General features: G+C 36.9%; 1 protein-coding gene across 1 annotated transcript; it reads right to left on the bottom strand.

Annotated features, from left to right (window-relative positions):
* Window positions 1–977: 977 nt before the first annotated feature.
* Window positions 978–8117, bottom strand: LOC138378426 (zinc finger protein 678-like). The gene is given in 2 exon segments (XM_069463767.1): window positions 978–2578; window positions 8021–8117. Coding segments are annotated over 2 exon segments (1698 nt in total).
* Window positions 8118–22556: the final 14439 nt, after the last annotated feature.

Raw genomic sequence — 22556 nt, 5'->3', positions numbered from 1 at the left:
TACTTAAGACAGAAAGACTTCTAATAACTGTGATGTAGCTACCATTAACCACACACATTCACATACTTACTAGGAATGATTTCATAACATCTACTGCTTTGAGAGTTGAATCACATCAATATTTGCTTGTCAAAAATGCAAAAAATTATACTTTGCTACATTTTCACCCCACCCTGACCAGAAAATATATAAGTATAACTCTCAAAAAATCTCTCTCTTTTTTCAAACTGACAAAAAAATAATCTAACTATTTTAACTGGATTATTCTCTATAATCAACAACCTGGTTTAAAGAAATAGGTGAATGTGTTAGTGCCTTAGTGCATTGTACTGTGAATCCTCTGATATCTATTTATACTTGATTTTTGATTGAATCTGTTCCAAAATTTATTATATATGTAAAGTAGTTTTAAGTATCAATTCTGTGTTCTTCTCTAAGGCATACCTTTTCCATAAATCTTTTTTCACATTCATTAAATTTGTAAGGTTTCTATCTATTAAAAATTTTCTGATGTTGAGCAATGCTTGAGAAAATATTGGAGGGTTTCTTTCAGTGTAAGTTCTCTCATGTCCAATAAGATCTGTGATAGAAGTAAAGGTATGTTCAGTGCTCTACATTATTATTGTTTACTTTCAGAATAAGTACTGTTGTGCATTTTAAGGCTAATGCTTTGGGAAAGCACTTCCAGAGTCATTACATTTATCTCACTTTTATGTAGTATGATGTCTTTGATGTTGAGTAAGATGTGAGCAGTTATTGAAGGCTTTGCCACATTCTTCACATTTGTAGGGCTTCTCTACTGTATGAATTCTTTTATATAGAGTAAGGTATGGGTTCCGGCTAATGGTTTTGCCACATTCTTCATATCTGTAGGATTGCACTCCAGTATGACTTTTCTTTATGTACCATAAGGTGTGAGCACTGGGTAAAGGCTTAGACACATTCTTCACATTTGTATGGTTTCCCTTCACTATGACTTAACACACAGTAAGGATTGAGGACTGGGTAAAGGCTTTACCACGTTCTTTACATTTGCATGGTTTCCCTCCTGTATTAATTCTTTTATGTAGAATGAGGTCTGTGCACTGGGTACAGGCTTTTCCACATTCTTCACATTTGTAGGGTTTCTCTCCACTATAAATTCTTTTATGTAGATTGAGGTCTGTGCACCGGCTAAAGGCTTTGGCACATTCTTCACATTTCTATGGTTTCTCTCCTGTATGAATTCTTTTATGTAGAGTAAGGTGTGAGCACTGGGTAAAGGCTTTGCCACATTCTTCACATTTGTATGGTTTCTCTCCTGTATGAATTCTTTTATGTAGAGTAAGGTCTCTGTACCGGCTAAAGGCTTTGGCACATTCTTCACATTTCTATGGTTTCTCTCCTGTATGAATTCTTTTATGTAGAGTAAGGTGTGAGCACTGGGTAAAGGTTTTGCCACATTCTTCACATTTGTAGGGTTTCTCTCCTGTATGAATTCTTTTATGTTCAGTAAGGTGTGAGCACTGGGTAAAGGCTTTGCTACATTGTTCACATTTGTATGGTTTCTCTCCTGTATGAATTCTTTTATGTAGAGTAAGGTGTGAGCACTGGGTAAAGGCTTTGCCACATTCTTCACATTTGTATGGTTTCTCTCCTGTATGAATTCTTTTATGTAGAGTAAGGTCTCTGTACCGGCTAAAGGCTTTGCCACATTCTTCACATTTGTATGGTTTCTCTCCTGTATGAATTCTTTTATGTAGAGTAAGGTCTGTGCCCCGGGTAAAGGCTTTGCCGCATTCTTCACATTTGAATGGTTTCTCTCCTGTATGAATTCTTTTATGTTCAATAAGACTTGAGCACTGGGTAAAGGCTTTGCCACATTCTTCACATTTGTATGGTTTCTCTCCTGTATGAATTCTTTTATGTAGAGTAAGGTCTGTGCCCCGGCTAAAGGCTTTGCCACATTCTTCACACTTGTAGGGTTTCTCTCCTGTATGAATTCTTTTATGTTCAATAAGACTTGAGCACTGGGTAAAGGCTTTGCCACATTCTTCACATTTGTATGGTTTCTCTCCTGTATGAATTCTTTTATGTTCAGTAAGATGTGAGCAGTGGGTAAAGACTTTGCCACATTCTTCACATTTGTGTGGTATCTCTCCAGTATGAATTCTCTTATGTGTAGTAAGTTTTGAGTACCAGTTAAAGGCTTTTCCACATTCTTCACACTTGTAGGGTTTCTCTCCTGTATGAATTTTCCTATGTCCAGAAACGTTTGAGATGTGGTTAATAGTTTTCCCACATCTATTATGCCTGAAAATTCCCTCTCCTGTAGGTCTTTTTTTATGTCTATTTAGATTTGAAAATTTGGTAAAGACTTTTATACATCTGAATATTTTCCTATGGGTAGTTGACAAACATTGGGTAAGACCATCGTAATACACTTTCTGCCCCTTACACTCATTCACACACTCCCAGTCTTCTCTTAAGTATATATTTTCAAGGCCACCGGTTTCATATAGTCTCCTTATTGATTTCTGAAATGAGTCTTTTATGCCCTGCTCTGGCACCAGGTCTCGGGTGCAATGAGAAGACAGTTCTGAAAGAAATGAAAATAACAAAGTATCTCACTAACTAGACTCAGGTGAATATACTTCACAATTTGAATATATAAAACTATACCAGGCACATTAGCAAGAAAGCACAATAGAATACCATGGTCTTACTTCCATGATAGATGTATGACCTTAAAAATATACTTACAAACATGACTTTTTGAGAAATCATAACTGCTAAGAGTTCATAGCACCCCATATGAGAATGACACCAAGAACCAAATGGAAGTGGAAGGGAAGTTTGTTACATTTATCTAGCAAAGCCCTTCCTCACCGCTGATATAGAGGAATCACATTAGTAGTAAAATCCGATCTCCTGGACTCCCTTTCAAAAGAGAATGAAACTATTGGCACATATGTCCATACATCTCATTTTTTATGGCCTTTCCACAAGCTGGTTTCTGTCCTCTATGATAACTACATAACTCTCTGGGAAAGGTGTGTACATATCAAAAATAAAATTCTGCAGTATTATAATGATGGTACAAAAACATTTATTTATGCTATAAAATTTGAAAGACAAAATTGACAAAGAGCATTACCATATGTTAATTGATATACAATGTAAAAATACATAATTATTGACATCAATATCATAAGGTTGGGGGCAAACATAAAGATTAAGAATTTTTGTATGCAACTGAAGTTGAGTACTTATCAGTTCAATGTATTTTGCAACTTCAAAGGACTTTAGGTAATTCTCACTGTGAACATCAGGAAAATGTTTATAGAGATACACAAAGGAAGATGGACAAAGAAACAAAATATGTCCCTAAATATTAGTGGCACATAATGAAGAAGAAACAAAGAAAAAATAGTGACAAAAGTTATATAAAACAATTAATATTAGGGAAATTATAAGTCCTTCCCTTTGAGAAAATTATATAAATATTTATGTACTAGTATTTCCAGTCAGAAGACACAGTTAAATAAAGGGATTAAAAAATCCAACTATATTCTCTCTAAAGAGACTTTACTTCATATCTTGTGAAAACAATAGACTAAAATTGGCAGAATATAACAAGATATACCATGAAAACTTTAAGCAAATAACAGCAGTGGAGTTCAAAATTATATTAGGCATATTATATTTGAAGTGAAAAATGTTACAGTTTATAAAATATACTTCAGGCCAAAACTGTCACAAGAGACACCAAGGACATTTAATATAAAAAGAGGTCATTCACTGAGAACCCATGAAAATAAGACATATATATGATATCTATCTTTATCTCACATCAAGGTTCGCAAATATATAAAGAAAATATTGACACAATTGAAGCAAGAAATGGACAGCAAAATAATAGGATACATTGATATTCCACTTTAAATAATAATAAAGCCAGTCAAATTAATAATAAGAAAACAGAAGATTTGAAAACACCGCAGAGCAATTAGACCTAACAGATATATAGAGAACACTCTACAGAATAATAATAGAACATACAAGCTTCTTGATACCTCATAAAACATTCTTCCAAAAAACTACCTGTTTGGCCACAAAGCAAGTCTTAACCAATTTTAGAAAACTGAAATTTTACACACTTTAATTTCTGACCAGAATGGAATGAAACTGTAAATAAATAACAGAAGAAATACAGAAAAATTCACAAATATATTAAAATAACACACTTTTGAACACGTTCTTGTTCAAGAGAAGAAGACTTAATGCTGTGAAGATGTCGATAGTGGTCTACAGATTCAATGCAATTCCTTTCAAATTCTCAATTTAATTTTTTCAAAAAGAGAAACAGCAAACCCAAAAATAATATGGAATCTCAAGAGACCACACAGATCTGAACAATCATCAAAAAGTGAAAAAACGCTATTGGTACCATACTTCCCCATTTTAAAACATTGAAAATCTACAGTAGTCAATGAAGTTTTCTACTGGCAGAAAGACAGAAAACTGGACCAATGAATCAGAAAGAAACACAAATATAAACTCTTGCATAGGTTGTAAAATTAAAAGGTATCTTCACACTCATATTTATTTCATCATTATTCACAAAGGCCAGCAGATGAAAGAAAACAAAATTGCCCTTACCAAATGAAAGGATAAATACAATTTGAAATTTAGAAATAGTGGATTATTTCTGAGCTTTAATAAAACAAATAATCTAGTAACACGCACAGTAGAGATAAATCTTGATGACATTATGCTTAATGATGGGATGGGGGTATAACTACATGACGAATGCAATGCACACTATCTGGGGAATGGACATGCTTGAAGCTCTGACTTGGGAGTATGGGCGGGACATGGGCAATATATATAACCTGAACTTTTGTACCCCCATAATAAGCTGAAATAAAAAAAAATTATTATTTCCCCAAACTCATAGTAACAATTTATTATATTTTTATATATTTGTATTATAAATTTACATTAACAAAGTGAAATAAAAATTTATAGAATTCAAAAACAAAAGTGAGTGGTGTTGTGGGCAGCTTCTCTAATTGAGATGCAGGCACCAGATGTATTTATTTACCATGGGAACCAGTACTTATGCAAATTGATTCTCCCTGGTTCAGCAAAATCCAATATGGCAGTTCTCCAGGGGAGGTTTGGTGGGGGAACATTGATAGACCACTGTTTTCCTTTTCTCCTCCACACCCTCCCAATGGACATGAACTTTCATTCCCTGCCTGATTTTGAAACTGGGACCCTTCCCAAATGCTTCTCATCCTGTTGACTGTGTGTCAGCAGACAGATGCACCAAGTGCCTTTCAATGGGAAGATCACAAGCTGAGCCAGGTGAAAAAGCACCCATAGCACTGAGAGCTGGGCATCTCAGCACAGAGAATTCCAGCATCAGCTATGGTGGCGAGAAGGGGCCATGGTCTTCCTGTAACACTCTCAGGAAGAGTGAGTGCCAGGCTACCCTCCTCCTCTCTGAGTTGCAGCACCAGATACACTTTCCAAGGCAGGCTTGGCTGGTAGTTTGCACCCCATTGCTGAAGGAGTGCTCAGTCACTCAGTGGAGCTTTTGCTGGAAGTGTGCTACCCGATGCCCAAGGCAGGCTTAGTCACTCAGTGCAAGCTGCTTTGGCAGTTGCTATGGGGTGAGTGTGGTCACACAGCTATGAGAACCTTAAGCCAAAATTACTTCCTGGGATGCCTGGAGTGTATCAGGTGCAGATGAGGGGGTGTCCAGGTGCAGTGATGCTGGCCCTCTTGTAGCTCATAGTACACTACCATGGGATGAGAGACATGCATCGTATTGCAAGCCTGAGGCACCTGGGTGGGGGAGGTCAAAATCCCTTACTTTTTCCCTGGGCTCCAGAAGTCCTGTGATTTTGTTTGTGCCAGTTCCTACCTTTTATCCTCCTCTCTTCTCAGCTGCTCAGTACCTGCTGTTAGTGTCCCAGACTCCACTTGTTTCAGACTGTATGGTCTACTGCTTACCAGGAATCATCCTCTACTCCCCTCTGTTAAATTATCAACTGTTCTACTTGAATGCTCTGACAAGCCTTGATTCTCATCAGCCATCTTGAAGTCTCCTTACATGATTATTTCTCTCACACAAATATAATATACATTCAGCAATAAAGAACTGCTGAAATTATAATTTTTATGACTACTCACCCAGTAAAGATGAAAGAATTATAGACCACAAACCAAGAAAACAAATAAGTAAGTTTGAAACAAACTTGACATAATTATTACTCACACAGGCAAGCAAACACATAGAGAATTATTTTAGCACTGGATAAATTGCTAATTCATATTTAAATATTAAATCATACTATGTTAAAGTGACCAGAGTTGAATATTGTCACACAAAATTACAATGTATAAGTAAAAACAAAGATAAAATTAACTGTACTTATCACAAGATTTCAGGGAATGCAGAGGATTCACAAAACCTATCCCACAGCAACAAAAAACATAAATCTCCAGGAACCAATGCTTATGAAATGGAGATATTTGGAGTACCTGAAAAACCTTAGAAATAATCATCTGAAACATCCCCTACAAGAAAAACAAAACACAGACAACAAAATCTGCAAAATGATGCCTGAAGAAACTGAGATATTAACAGACATAAAACCTATAACAAGAACCCAACACAAATTTTAGAGCTGAAGAATATAATAACTGAGATGAAAAATTCACTAGAGAAGCACAGAAGCACACTTAATGAAGCAGAAGAATCAGAAAGTTGAAGACATTTCATTTATAAATATTGAGTCATGGAAGCAAAATTTTAAAAGGGACACAACTGAAGGTGGAGTATGGAACGTATTGGACACAGTCAGGTAGACCAATATATCTAAGAAAGATTCCTAGAAGAAGAATATAGTGGGAAAATGGCAGAAAGATTATTTGGAGAATAAGGCAGCTGAGAATTTTCTAAATGCCAGAGTGATAACAAAAAAAAAAAAAAAAAAAAAGTACTACCAACTAAGAGGGCTTCCTCTGGGAAATATTTTTTTTCAAAAACAAGAGAAAAATTAAAGATTTTCCAAGCTAAGCAAAAGTCAATGCTGTTCATCACCGTGGGAGTAGGCCAGAAGAAATGTAAAGGGGGTCCACTGTGATGAAAAATAAAATTATGTTGGGTAGCATTATAAACAGTTAAAAACATAAAGCTTTGTGTTAAAGATAAATGTATAAACAGATATAGAATTCTATTTGATCATGATGGTTCATAAACCCTCATAATAAATCTATAGAATTAAAGAAAAACTGAAAGCATAAATGTGCAAAAATCTATTCTCACATATACAATATAAAAGGTATAATTTGTGACATTAATAAGAACATGTGGCACTTTAAGACATGTAGGTTTTTAATTTAATTTAATTGAAACTGTTACGAGATTAAGATATGTTGTTATAACACAGAGATTATTTAGTCTCCATTTCCTAATGTGGTCACAAACAGAATGCCTGTAGAAGGTATGCAAAAGCAAATGGGAAAGCAATCAAAGCATGTCACTTCAAAATCAAGGAAATAAAAATAAAGAGAATAAGACAGGCAATGAGGAACAATGTATATACAGGGCACATGGGCAAGAATTAAAAAATTTCAATGGTAAATTCATATCCTTTAGAAGTTACTTTAAATATAAGTGGTTTAAACTCTCTAATGAAAAATAAGATGACTTTCGGGAGACTCGAAGATGGCGGAATGGTGGTGACCTCCTGGATTTGTGCTCCCGGAGTGGAAGGCATGGGTCTCGGACTGCCACAACGCTAGAGGTTCACTGCCCCACAAGAACGGCGGTGTGAACCCACGGAGAATCAGCGTGGGACAGAGAGAGAGCAAGAAAGGACTGAGGTGATTGAGAAATAAATCATGAATATCTGGAGAGGGTGGGAAGGTTAATAGAGAAGGGAGCGCAGGACTGCTGTACCCACCTCACCAGAGAGTGGGGTGGGTTCAGCCCCACAGGAAAGCATCTTGCTCCCCCTCTGACCTCCACACCCACTCAATTGGGGATCTGCCTGAAGTCGGTGCAGAATCGCCGCGGGAGAAGTGGGGCTCTGCAGAGAGGAGACATTAGCGGGAGGCATTTTGGACCCTGGAGCGCTGTGCACAGCCGAGGTGCCTAGCAACTGTCTCCTATACGCGGGCAGCAGGGCTGCTTCAGTCCGGCTCTAGCAGACGCCGAACTGTGTCGTTTAGGCGGGCGGCTGGATTCTCCCGGTCCCGGCTCCTCTGGCCTCTGCCGGTCCCTGAGCGTTCAACCCCAGAGACAGTGATCTGCAGACGGGCGGCTGCCATTGTCGGGTTTCACAGCCTAAACGCTGCGGAGCGATTGGGTACCGGGCAGCTCCCTGGGCACCTCCCTTCCCTAGTCCACGGACCCCCACTACGAGCTCCACCTTTGTGTGAACACTGAGTGGTTCCCCAGTTGCGAGAGAGTGGAGCATGGACCTTGCAGACATTGGGGCAGGGCGGACCATTGCCTGCGGGAACTGCAGCGGCTGGGGCACTGGGCAAACGAAGGTGCCACTCCATTCCCCCTATCCACTGTCTTTCGTGCAGAGAGAGACGGAAACCACCTTGGGAGAGGAAGAGGAGCAGCCCCCCCAGCAGGGGTAGCAAAATCCTGAACAACATGCGAAGGGCTCCCCCTAGTGACAGAGGACGCAGCTTATCTGGTGCTCATGGCGTGCCCCTATCCAGACTAAAGCTGAAAGAAGGGATCTTAAGGACTCATCCAGATGGGAAGGGCTCAGTGAAAGAACTCTGGGACTATAAAGAATCAAGCTGAAACCTTGCCCTCAAAGAGGATTACTAGTTCTCCACCAATTAACACAAACCAGATTCCAAATAGCAACATGGCACAGGAAGAATTTCAAACATGGATCATAAATACGCTGAACATTATGAAAGAAAAAATGGATAATCAACACAAAGAAACCACAAAAAAGATCCAGGACTTGGAAGAAAAATTCACCAAAGAAATTGAAATACTGAAGAAAAATCAAACTGAATTCCTGGAAATGAAGAATTTATTCAAGGAGCTACAAAATACAGTCGAAAGTCTCAAGAGCAGGGTAGATCAAACAGAAGAAAGAATCTCAGAGATTGAAGATAACACTTTGCAATTAAATAAGACAGTCACAGAGTTAGAGCAAAGAAACAAGAGAAAAGACCAGAGTCTACAAGAAATGTGGGATTATGTGAAGAAGCCTAATGTGAGAGTTATCGGCATTCCTGAGGGTGAAGAAGACAATAAGCAAGGGTTGAATAAACTATTTGAAGATATAATTGAGGAAAATTTCCCAGGCCTTGCCAAATCTCTAAATATACAGGTTCAAGAAGCTCAAAGAACCCCCGGGAGATTCATACCAAATAGGAAGACACCACGTCATGTAGTTATCAGACTGACCAAAATATCCACTAAAGAGGCCCTTCTTCGAGCTGTAAGGAGAAAGAAACATGTAACATACAAAGGAAAGTCCATCTGAATCACGCCAGATTTCTCAACTGAAACCTTACAAGCAAGAAGAGATTGGGGCCCCATTCTCACTCTTCTGAAACAGAATAATGCCCAGCCTAGAATCCTGTACCCAGCTAAGCTCAGTTTTATATATGAAGGTGAAATTAAGACATTCTCAGATAAACAAAAACTCAGGGAATTCACCAAGACAAGACCAGCTCTCCAAGAAGTACTCAAAACAGAGTTACACATGGTCCAGCACAAGAAGGACCCTCGAATGTAACACTAATCAAGAGATAAATATAAAAACTCAGTTATCATAATGGCTCAAGAGAGAAAACAGATCAATGAAATTCAACCCAACATGTGGAACAGCAATCTGTCTCACTTATCGTTCTCTCATTAAATGTGAATGGATTGCATTCCCCACTCAAGAGACATAGACTGGCCCAATGGATAAAAAAATATAATCCAAGTATCCTCTGTCTTCAGGAAACTCATCTAACCTGCAAGGATGCATTTAGACTGAAAATAAAAGGGTGGAAATCAATATTCCAAGTAAATGGAACCCAAAAGAAAGCTGATGTGGCAGTTCTAATCTCTGATAACATGGTTTTTAAATCAACAAAAGTAAAGAAAGACAAACATGGTCACTATATACTGGTGAAGGGTACAATTAAACAAGAAGACATAACTATACTTAATATATATACACCCAATCTAGGTGCACCCAGATTCATAAATCAAACCCTACTTGATTTGAACCAAATGATAGATAACAATACTGTAATAGATGGAGACTTTAACATCCCACTGACAGTACAGGACAGATCCTCTAAACAGAAAATAAACAAAGACATAATGGACTTAAATAGAATTCTAGAACAAATGGGCCTGACTGACATCTACAGGACATTCTACCCAAAAACCACTGAATATACTTTCTTCTCATCAGCTCATGGGACATTCTCCAAGATTGACCATATCTTAGGACATAAAGCATGTCTTAAAAAATTTAAAAATATAGAAATTATACCATGCATCTTCTCAGATCACAGTGGAATAAAAGTAAAAATGAACCCTAACAGAAATCCTCACTTCTACTCAAAGTCATGGAAGCTAAATAACCTTCTCCTGAACACTTATTTTATAAACGAAGAAATCAAGTCAGAAATCAAAAGATTCTTTGAAGTAAATGACAAAGGAAATACAATGTATCAAAATCGGTGGGACACAGCTAAAGCAGTCCTGAGAGGAAAATTTATTTCCATAATGCCTATACCAATAAGACAGAAAACTTACAAGTAGACAATCTAATGAATAGACTCAAAGAGCTGGAGAAGGAAGAACAGACCGATCCCAAACCAAGCAGAAGGAGAGAAATTATTAAGATTAAATCAGAACTAAATGAAAAGGATAACAATCAAACCATAAGGGAGATTAATAAAACCAAAAGATAGTTCTTTGAAAAAATAAACAAAATTGACACACCTCTGGCTAGACTAACCAAGAGCAGAAAAGAAAAAATCTCTTATAACCTCCATCGGGAACACGAAAGGAGTAATCACGACTGATGCCACAGAGATACTTGATATCATCTATGAATTCTACAAAAATCTTTATGCACACAAATTAGAAAACCTGGAGGAAATGGACAAATTCTGAGAAACACACAGCCTTCCCAGGCTCAACCAGGAAGAAATAGAATTCCTGAATAGACCGATATCTAGATCTGAAATCGAAACAGCAATAAAAAACCTTCCCAAAAAGAAAAGCCCTGGACCAGATGGGTTCACACCTGAATTCTACCATACCTACAAAGAAGAACTGGTGCCAATCCTACATAAACTATTCTCCAATATAGAGAAGGATGGGATTCTCCCCAACACTTTTTACCAAGCCAACATAATCCTGATACCAAAACCAGGAAAGGATGCAACTAAAACAGAACTATAGACCAATTTCTCTTATGAATATAGATATAAAAATTCTGAATAAAATCCTAGCAAATCGAATCCAAGTGCTTATCAAAAAAATAATCCATCACGACCAAGTGGGCTTCATCCCAGAGATGCAGGGAAGGTTTAACATACGAAAATCTATGAATGTAATTCATAACATAAATAGAAGCAAAAATAAAGATCATATGATACTCTCAATAGATGCAGAAAAAGCATTCGACAAAATTCAACACCCTTTTATGATAAGAACACTTAACAAAATAGGCATAGACAGGGCCTATCTAAAAATGATACAAGCCATATATGACAAACCCACAGCCAACATCATACTGAATGGGGAAAAACTGAAAGCATTCCCACATCGAACTGGAACCAGACAAGGCTGCCCACTGTCCCCATTACTTTTCAACATAGTATTGGAAGTCCTTGCGAGAGCTATCAGGCAATAGAGCAGAATCAAGGGAGTCCAAATAGGGACAGAAGAGATCAAACTCTCACTCTTCGTTGATGATATGATGTTATATCTAGAAAATCCCAAGGTTTCAACCAAGACTCCTGGAATTGATCAATGAATTCAGTAAAGTCTCAGGATACAAAATCAATACACACAAATCAGAGGTATTCATATTCACCAATAACAGTCAAACGGAGAACCAAATTAAGGACTCAATACCCTTCAAAATAGCAACAAAGAAAATAAAATATCTAGGAATATATTTAACTAAGGAGGTAAAGGACCTCTATAGGGAAAACTATGAAACACTGAGGAAGGAAATCGCAGAACATGTAAATAGGTGGAAAACCATACCATGCTCATGGATCGGTAGAATCAACATTGTTAAAATGTCTATACTGCTCAAAGTTATCTACAGACTCAATGCAATCCCTATTAAATTACCAACATCTTTTTTCACAGACACAGAAAAAATAATTTTATGCTTTGTATGGCACCAGAGAAGACCCCGTTTAGGAAAAGCAATCTTAAACAACAAAAACAAAATGGGAGGTATTAATTTGCCAGACTTCAAACTATACTACAAGGCTGTGGTTCTTAAAACAGCCTGGTACTGGCACAAGTGCAGGGACACAGACCAGTGGAACAGAACTAAAATCCAAATATAAAACCATCCTCGTATAGCCATCTAATCTTTGACAAAGCAGACAAAAACATACTCTGGGGAAAAGATTCCTTATTTAATAAATGGTGCTGGGAAAACTGGATATCCACATGTAGAAGACTAAAACAGGACACACAGCTCTCACCCCTCACAAAAATCAAATCACGGTGGTTAACAGACTTAAACCTTAGGTCAGAAACTATTAGAATTCTAGAAGAAAACGTAGGAAAGACTCTTACAGACATTGGCCTAGGCAAAGAATTTATTAAGACCCCTAAGGCAATCACAGCAGCAACAAAAATAAATAAATGAGACCTGATCAAATTAAAAAGCTTCTGCACAGCCAAAGAAACAGTCAGGAGAGTAAACAGACAACCTACAGAATGGGAAAAAATTTTTGCATACTACACATCAGATAAAGGACTGATAACAAGAATCTATTTAGAACTCAGGAAAATCAGTAAGAAAAAATCGAACAACCCTATCAAAAAGTGGACAAAGGACATGAATAGAAATTTTTCAAAAGAAGATATAAAAATGGCTAACAAACATATGAAAAAATGTTCAACATCTCTAATCATCAGGGAAATGCAAATCAAAATCACAATGAGATATCACTTAACTCCAGTGAGAACGGCCTTTATCAAAAAGTCCCAAAACTATACATGTTGGCGGGGGTGTGGAGAGATAGGTACACTCATACACTGCAGGTGGGACTGTAAACTAGTGCAGCCCCTGTGGAAAGCAATGTGGAGATACCTTAAACAGATTCAAGTAGACGTACCATTCGATCCAGCAATCCCATTATTGGGCATCTACCCAGAAGAACAAAAGTCATTCTATAAAAAAGACACCTGCACCCGAATGTTTATAGCAGCACAATTCACAATCACAAAGATGTGAAAACAACCCAAATGCCCATCAATTCATGACTGGATTAGCAAAATGTGGTATATGTATACCATGGAATATTACTCAGCTATTAGAAATAATGCCAATATGGCATCTCTTTGGTTCTCCTGGAGAGAGCTGGAACCCATTCTATTAAGTGAAGTATCCCAAGAATGGAAAAATAAGCACCACATGTACTCACCAGCAAACTGGTTTCCCTGAGTGCACATTTGGGAATAACACCAATTGGGTATCAGACAGAGGTCAGGGCTTGGTGGAAGGGATGGATGTATACCTACTTGTTGAGTGTGATGTGCACTGCCTGGGGAATGGACACGCTTGAAGTTCTGACTGGGGGGGATGGGGTGGGGGAGGGGAGGTGTGCACATCTACATGATGAGTGTGATGTGCACTGTCTAGGGATTGGACACAACTGAAGCTCAGACTCGGGGGGATAGGGAGGCATGGGCAATGTATATAGCCTGATCTTTTGTACCTCCATAATGATCTGAAAAACAAACAAAAAATAAAAATAAAAATAAAAGTTAAAAAAAAGGAGAAAAAAAGGAAAATAAGATGACTTTATAAATAAAAAACAAACAGCACTCTACAATATGCCACCTACAAAAGCCTTCCTTTAGCTCTGAAATGTCAAATTGGTTAAAAGTAATTGTAAAAAAAAATGTATGTAAATAATTAGAGGAGGATATTGTGGCCATAATTAAAGGAAATACTCCTTAAGTCAAAAACCATCAGAAGAGACAAAGACTGTTATAACATACTGATAAAATGGGTCATTTAACAGAAATCTATAGCACAGGATACACATAGATATATACATGCAATGCACTTATTTTATCATAGATATTTTTAAATATATATTATATACATCAGGACTTCTAAATATATTAAGCAAATAGGAACAGAAGTGTGGACAGAAGTGTTGCAAGAAACACCTAGCAACACACTAATTATAGGAGACCGCAAGACCTCACTTTCAAATGAATGGAAAAATTTGATAGAAGATCAATAAGAAACAGATAATGGGAAAAACATTATAGATCAGTTAGATGTGAAAGACATTTAAAGAGGTCTTCAGTGAAACGTAGCAGAATACACAATAGTTTCAATCAGACATGACAAATGCTGTTAGGACACTTAAGTTTTATCAACTGGAAGAAGTCTAAAAACATACAACATATGTTTTTTGGCAAAAATGAAGTGGACCTAGAAATCAAAAGCAAAAGATAAACTGGCTAATACAAAAATATGTCAAAATTAAACACACTCTTAAATGTATTCATGTTCAATGGTCAGATGATTTAAAATTGTTGAGATGTCAACAGTATACACAGTGATATACAAATTTAATGCAATGTCTATAACGTTCCAATCATACTTGATCTTGAGATATATAAAAGAGTTGGAACCCATTCTACTAAGTGAAGTATCCCAAGAATGGAAAAATAAGCACCACATGTACTCACCAGCAAATTGGTTTCCCTGATCATCGCCTAAGTGCACATTTGGGAATAACACCAATTGTGTGTCATGCAGATACGGGGGGAGGGGGGAGGGGGGAGGGGGGAGGAGGGAGGGGATGGGTGTATACCTACATAATGAATGCGATTCGCACTGTCTGGGGAATGGACACGTTTGAAGCTCTGGCTCGAGGGAGTGGGGGGCATGGGCAATATAAATAACCTAAAATTTTGTACCCCCATGGTAAGCTGAAATTAAAAGAAGGAAATATATGTATAAAATTCTTAGAAGAAAATAAAAGGGAAAGATCATGATATTGGTCCTGGCACTGTTTTAGTAGATGTAACACCAAATGCATAAGCAATAAAAATGAAGAAAAGAAAAATGGGATTCCATCAAACTTCAAAATGTCTGCACAAAGAAAAGAATTCAGTGGAGTAAAAATGCCTCCTACAAAATGGGTAAAAATAGATGCAAATCACAAATTGCATAGCAGTTAATATCATGAATATACAAACAATGACTAAAATTCAACAACAAAAAGTGAATAGCTTGATAGAAAAATGGACAGTAGATTGATCTCGCATTTCTGCAAAGAAGAAATACAAAGGGACAAACAGAATTTGAAAGTATCCTTAAAATTGTTAATCTTTTGAGAAATGCAAAGCAAAGTCACAATGAGATATCACCTCACATCCATTATATTGAGAACTTTTAAAAAAATAAATACATATACAAATACAAACATACATACATATGGTGAGAATGTAGAGAAATTGAAATGCTGTCATGTTATTCTGAAACTTTGATTCTAAAATTATAAAAAAATGAAATAGAACAGATCAGAAATAAAAAATATATAAGGAGACAAAACTCAGCAATATGGTGGGAGGGGAAGGATCCACTTGTATTTTTCCAAACAACAACAAAACGTTACTGGCCATCCACAGAAAATTACACTTATCTGAATTTGGGGACTTAAATAGAAGGTCATTAAACCCTAGTGGAGCCATAGATCTTGGAGGGTCATTTTGAATATTCAGGTTCTCATTCAGGTGCTAAAAGTAAGGACCCATTGTCCTGACTACAGACTACATCATGGGTCAACCAACTTGGATACACACAGTCTCTAAGTGTTCCCTGTGACAAAGTTACAGTGGTGCTGTTCATCCAGAGACTTTGGGAGAGACACATCTATCTGTAGCCATGGAGGCAGACCTGAATAATTTGGTCTTACTGTCATCTGAAAAGCAGACCTGTGACTCTGCTACAGCTGTCTCAACTACAGTCCATGGCCAGTTCTTTCAGTATACAGATCCACACAGAGACCTGAAGGGAAACTTCCAAGGTACTCATTGGGAGCCGCACCCATCCACACATCTGGTATCAGCCCCACCACATGCAGACTCAACTGCACAATCATACTGTAGTATGTTTGAGTAGAGATCAAAATCCTGAAGGCAACCAGCTTACCCAGAAACAAGAGAGGATTGAAAACCGCCCAGCCCTTCAGAACTGGCCCACCAAATGCAGACTCCACTGCAGAGCAAGGGGCAGCCTTGTGACCTGGCTAAAGCAACTCTTCATTGAAAACCCACTGGACATACCTTTAGTCCAAGTACCCAAAAGGAAACATCTTTACCTTCCAAATCCACTTTATAAAAACTAGAAAAGGTATTTAATCCTTCACATGCACAGATACCAATATAAGGAAAATGTGCAACCACTCTTAATGCTTCTATTTTATGATATTACTACAAGACCTAAGCAGAAAAACTAGGCAAGAACGTCACAAGAATCCACTCAAATTAGACAGGAAAAAGTAAAAATAACACTTTTACTTTACTAATGCCACACTGTTTTCAGATGGCATTATCTTATGTGTCAAAAACCATAAAGAAGATAGGAAAAAAACCTTTATGAAGTAATAAAACCACTCAGTTAAGTCACGGGATATAAAATTTACATTCAAACATCAGTTGTTTTTCTATATACTAACAAACTCTCCAATAAAAAAGGAAAACACTCTCATTTACAATAACATCAAGAGAATAGTATGCTAAGAAATAAATTTAACCAAAGTAGTAAAAAAAAAAAAACAACAACCTTTACACTGAGTACTATAAGATATTAATAAAAGAAGTTGAAGATGACATGAGTAAATAGAAAGATATTATACAAAACCATGTATGGATTCAATGCACTCCCTATCAAAATTCCAGGGGCATTACTCACAGTATTAACAAACAAATCCTAACATTTGTGTGATATCTCATGTACCTTTGATGAGCCAGAACAATACTGAGAAAGAAGAAAAAAAGGTTCTGGCATCACGCTTTCTGATTTCAAACTATATTTCGATGTGATAGTAATAAAAATACAATATGCACATAAAACCAACACAAAAAAACAATGGAACAGAATGGAGAGCTCAGAAATAAACCGAAGTATATAAGGTCAACTAACCTTTACCTAAGGCACTAGCAATGTTCAATGCAGAAAGTATGGTCTCTTCAATGCTTGGTGCTGGAAAACTGGATACCCACAAACAAATGAATAAAAGTAGACTATTTTTTTTCTTACATGATATTCAAAAACTAACTCCAGATGTAATAAAGATTTAAATGGGAGACATAAAATTCTTTTATGAAGGTAACATGAAGAATAACTCAGCATCACCAAAACATCATGCAAACACAAATCAAAATTATCATAAGGTATCACCTCACAACTGTTAAAATGGCTAATGTCCAAAAGAAGAGACATAATAAGTGCGGGCAAAGTGTGCAGAAAAGCAATCCCTGTACACTGTTATTGATTTGTAAACAGGTAGTGTCATCATAGAGATTTGTTTAAAAATGTAAATAATAGAACTGCCTTATCATTCATCAATTCTACTTCTGAGTATAATCAAAGATGTAAAATGAGTATCTCAAGAAAATTCTGAACCCCCGTGTATACTGCAGCTTTACTTACAATGTATACAATAAATATATACAGTTATGCAATTCTTATTTGTGGAAAAATTCACCAGTTAAACATGCACACACAAATATATATGCACACATACACACATATATGTGAATGACAATTTCCTGATAGTACTAAATAGGGGAAAATTATGGAATATAAGCATCAAAATACAATGTATCAATTGGGAGTATAAATATATTCAGTAATTTGAAGCACTCAAAGGGAGAGTATATTTAAGGATTCTATGAGGTGAGTAGGGAAAATAAACTATAATACAGTTTGACAATTTGGGTACAATAAAGTTGAAATTTTACTCTTATTTTATACTAGAAAAACGGATATACATAAAAAAGAAAAAAGGATATTTCAAAGTGAAATAATGTTAGATGTTCTTAGGTTTAGGAAGAGGCTATGCATTTGTATAAAATTAATGAGTCTGAATTTCTATAGGATTGCCTCTGAAACCTTAGAATTGGAAATCATGATGTAGAAAATATGAAAAATCTGTCCCTAGTGTTTCTAGAATTACTGAAGCAAATCACAATATCTCCACTATTCCTTTTTACACATTTCAAAAATGAAGCAAGAAAAGGAACTTCAAAAATGGAGCTGGGCATGGTGGATCACAACTATAATCCCAGCAATTTGGGAAGCCAAGGAAGGTCGATCAGTTCAGATCAAGATCTTGAAACCAGCCCCAGCACCATAAAGAGACTTCATTTTAACAAATAATAATAATAATAGGAATAAATCAGCTGGCCATGGTGGCTCATGCCCATAGTCCTAGGTACTTGGAAAATTGAGGTAGCAGGATCCCTGGAGCCCAGAAGTTTCAGTTTGCAGAGAGCTATGATCAACCACTGTATTCCAGATGGGGCAGCAGAGCAAAATGCTGTCAAAAATGCTTTAATGTAGAGGTCTTCAAAATATGTACAGATAATCCCATATCTCCCCGAACAATAGAAGTGTTTACAGATAATGTAGTCCCTTATAAGCCATGACAAGAAGTTTGGCTCTCACTGAATTCTAAGGAAGATCACTACAGATGTACAGTTCTTAGAGAGTTTAAGAGCATGGGACAGAAGATGTCCTTCTGTAAGAGAAAGAGAAACATACACAGGCTTCTCAAAAAACATTTCCAAAAGAGGGAGTATTGCAAACCACTTTTTAATATCTGCCTTTCTCCTTGAGCTTTGGCTCTTTAACATTTGTTATCTGCTTTACTGAATCTCACCTACCTGTATATTTAGCTGTTGTTTCCTCTTTATTCATAATCCAGGGCTCTATCCCTTGCTCCAGACATGTGATCAGCTCTGGCTTTGAGACAGCAAGACCTGTTTTATTAGAAAGAATACACATGACTTTTGCTGAAGACTCTCCAATTACTAATCTTTAAAGTACTATACTTATAGACAGAATATTATAGAAGATTCTAGAAAATTGTTTTCCAAAATATGGTTTTCTCACAGACCCTGTAGAACGATAAGAAATTATTTCAAATTTATGGCTCCAGAGCACCAATTCCCACTAGCATCAAATAAAAAATAAGTGGTGGAAATTGTGTTCTAAGGTGCAGGCAACAATTATATACCCTGATTTCTAGAGGAACCATTAATCTAGAGTGAAGTATACAGATCAGCTGAAGAAAGGAAAAGGTTCATGATAAGATGAGACATCTAGTGATTTTATTTTCTACGCCAAAATCCTTCAAATTTTCCTTAAAAGCAGGGATATAAAATTCTTTCATGTAAAGTAGAAATTTCCAAGAAACAATCTAAAAAAATAAAATAATGCCCTTAGTATGGAATAGGAATTGTGTATTGAAGTGATCCTCACCAAGGGAGACCAGGTTTCCGTAGTTCTCTAACATCACATCCCTATACAAATTGCGCTGAGCATTGTCAAGGCATGCCCACTCCTCTGGAGAGAATTCTATAGCCACATCCTTGAATGTCACCAGTTCCTGAAAAAAGACACATATTTCCCAAGTTGCCAAGGAGAGAATTCTTAATTTGACTACAAGGAAAATGGAAGTTATGAGAACTGTTTCTGACATATGGGTGACTGGAATTATCCAATAAGATATTTTTTAGCATAGTGATATTCTTGAACATATTCTCTAATTCTCAGGAATGAAAATCGTATAACGTGTGAAATTAGTGTGCATATGATATTGTTTTGCATGATAAAGTATTTAATATAACATTAAGGGCCTCAACACTGCAATATAAATTTGTGCTATATTTACATCATATGAAATAAATTGTGCATATTCTCACACAGAGAAACAGTGAGTTAGAAGGTATCACCCAATTTTCACGTGTATAGTAATGAACTGGAGATCTTGTTAAAATACAGATTCTCATTCAGGAGATCTCGGGTGGGGTCTGAGTCTCTGCATTTCACAGAATATAACCAGTGAAGCCAGTGCTTCTGACCTAAGGAGAGTATTTTGTCAACATCCAGTAAGTGGTAGACTTTCAATTTATCTCACTTCATTTGACCAGAAGACAAAAATAAGAGTCTTCATTTTTCAAAGCAAGCTATAAAAAGAAAGGGGAGCTTCCAGTGTAAATGTGATAGTTCATGCACATCAGTCAGTAAATTTCCAAAAGACATTTAATCATAAAGAAAAAAAACAATTAACTTTACTTTGGATGAATCTGTCAGAGAGCACCTTAACCAAGTGAATGAAGTTAACATCAACCGTAGTGGGACAAATTGGTATTAGGCACCATTGCACAGAGGATAAAAAAAATCACTGCTGGGATGGTAGTGCCCAAAAATATGTAACCATAAAGAATCATCTGTTTTATGCAAAGTTCAAGTTATAGATATTTCTCATGTTTTTTAATCTTTAATAATGTATGTAAATACTTTTGCATTTTATAGAGCAAGTCTCCTATTTTTTATTTTTCCATAATTTTCTTGTTATCCTAGGCAATCAATGCTATCCTCTTTCTGCATTTTCCAAATGCTATTTCACATAGAGCTGATGAAAACATCCAGATCAAACCTTGAAAGTACATGTTCCCCTTCTTCACTCAAATACAAACACCCTATCACATCCCCAATAGGAATATCAGATATCCACACTATTGTAGGTTGAATTGTCACAATGGGAACATTTTTAATATTACATATCACACATTTATTATGAAACTTGTTTATTTTATTAAGAAGCTTGTGTGGAGAGAATGTAGAGCAGGTTTTATTATATAGGGAGGAAGGATTTTCCAGTGCTCCTTGACTATCATAAGAAGAAATGAAAAAAATGTAGTGGGAAAAAACTCATTAGGCATAAACATCAGAAGTAAAGAAATAAAGGTTTACAAGTTCTAAAAATTCAAGTTCTGCATGACATTCCAGGAGGAACAGTGGACACAGCCCCCTAACCTGGGACACACTTACCTGAAAAACAGCCATTTCCTCTTCTCCTTCTCCTACTCTGAAATTTCTTTTCAGGTGAGATTGTGTAGAACAATCAAAATTACATCTTGAGACTATTCCCTGAAAGGAGTCAGCACAATTTCTTCACCTGTTTACACAGCATCCACAAGCAGGAGGACCACAAAATGCAGAAAAGGCTACACACACTGGTTCTTAGTCACAGGAAACAGTCAGGTATGATGTCTCCTCATGGAGACTAAAATGTGAGGTTCTCCTGTCTTTCCCTTGGTGACCTCCCCCTGCCACACATGCCAGGACTTTCTGCTACAGCAGTGGGAATCTGGACCACACTGATCTGCCCCTATGAAACCCAAAGCAGCAGGCCCTGTGACTTCTCTCTGGAACAAAGTCTAAACTCAATCTCATGAATGTATTTGGGAGTTCTAATGCTTGACCCTAGTATCAAATGAGAATTATTTGGAGCACAATTAAAACCACATGGATGTTCCCACCCAGCCCCATAGACAGGTGATGGTGTTTCTTTTAAGCTAGCCAGGTGATCCTAATTGAAAGCCTAGGCTGAGAGGCAATTACTTAAAAATTGTCTCTGAACCATCAATGTGAATATAAATCATGTGGTATTGTGGGCCTCACTCTAAGAAAAGTGGTCTGCTGGTGTGGAAGGTGGACATTAATTGGCTTCTTTGTCAAGTCCCCTTTTAGTGCTGATGTTGCTCAACCTAGATCCATTATTAGGAGCACTCAGCTAGAGACAGCAAGCACAGCATACAGAATGTCTTATGCCCAACACTCATCACAACACAGATACTTATTTTCCAAAGTGAAGACCAGCATAATGCAATGTCTACTGAGCATGTACTGTGTGCTCAGAACGATGGTATGCTGCACCATGAAGAAGCCTTTACATTGTGTGACTTAATCCTTAAAATACCAGAAAAGGTGAGTAATAAGTGTCCAATAATTTCCACAAAAATTTAGTTGTGATGCCAGCTTTTCTATTCTTCTCCCACAACTATAATAGGACACTACACAAGACTTAGAAAATTCTTTAATCCCACCCTCAAAAGTCCTTTCAAAGTCAATTTACAAAGTCTGTGTTGATCTCATACACTGCAGAAAATGTCTCCCTTGAGTTTTTTGTACATCCTTAATCCAAAATCTGCCCCTGTCTTTTGAATTGCAGATTGAGGGCAGGTCTAGGTTGGATCAAATTTGCTGTGCATTCTC

This window comes from Eulemur rufifrons, chromosome 30, assembly GCF_041146395.1.
Source record: "Eulemur rufifrons isolate Redbay chromosome 30, OSU_ERuf_1, whole genome shotgun sequence".
Taxonomy (NCBI): Eukaryota; Metazoa; Chordata; class Mammalia; order Primates; family Lemuridae; genus Eulemur; species Eulemur rufifrons.
Note: the sequence above shows the minus strand (reverse complement) of the source record. Positions and strands in the feature narration are given on the sequence as shown.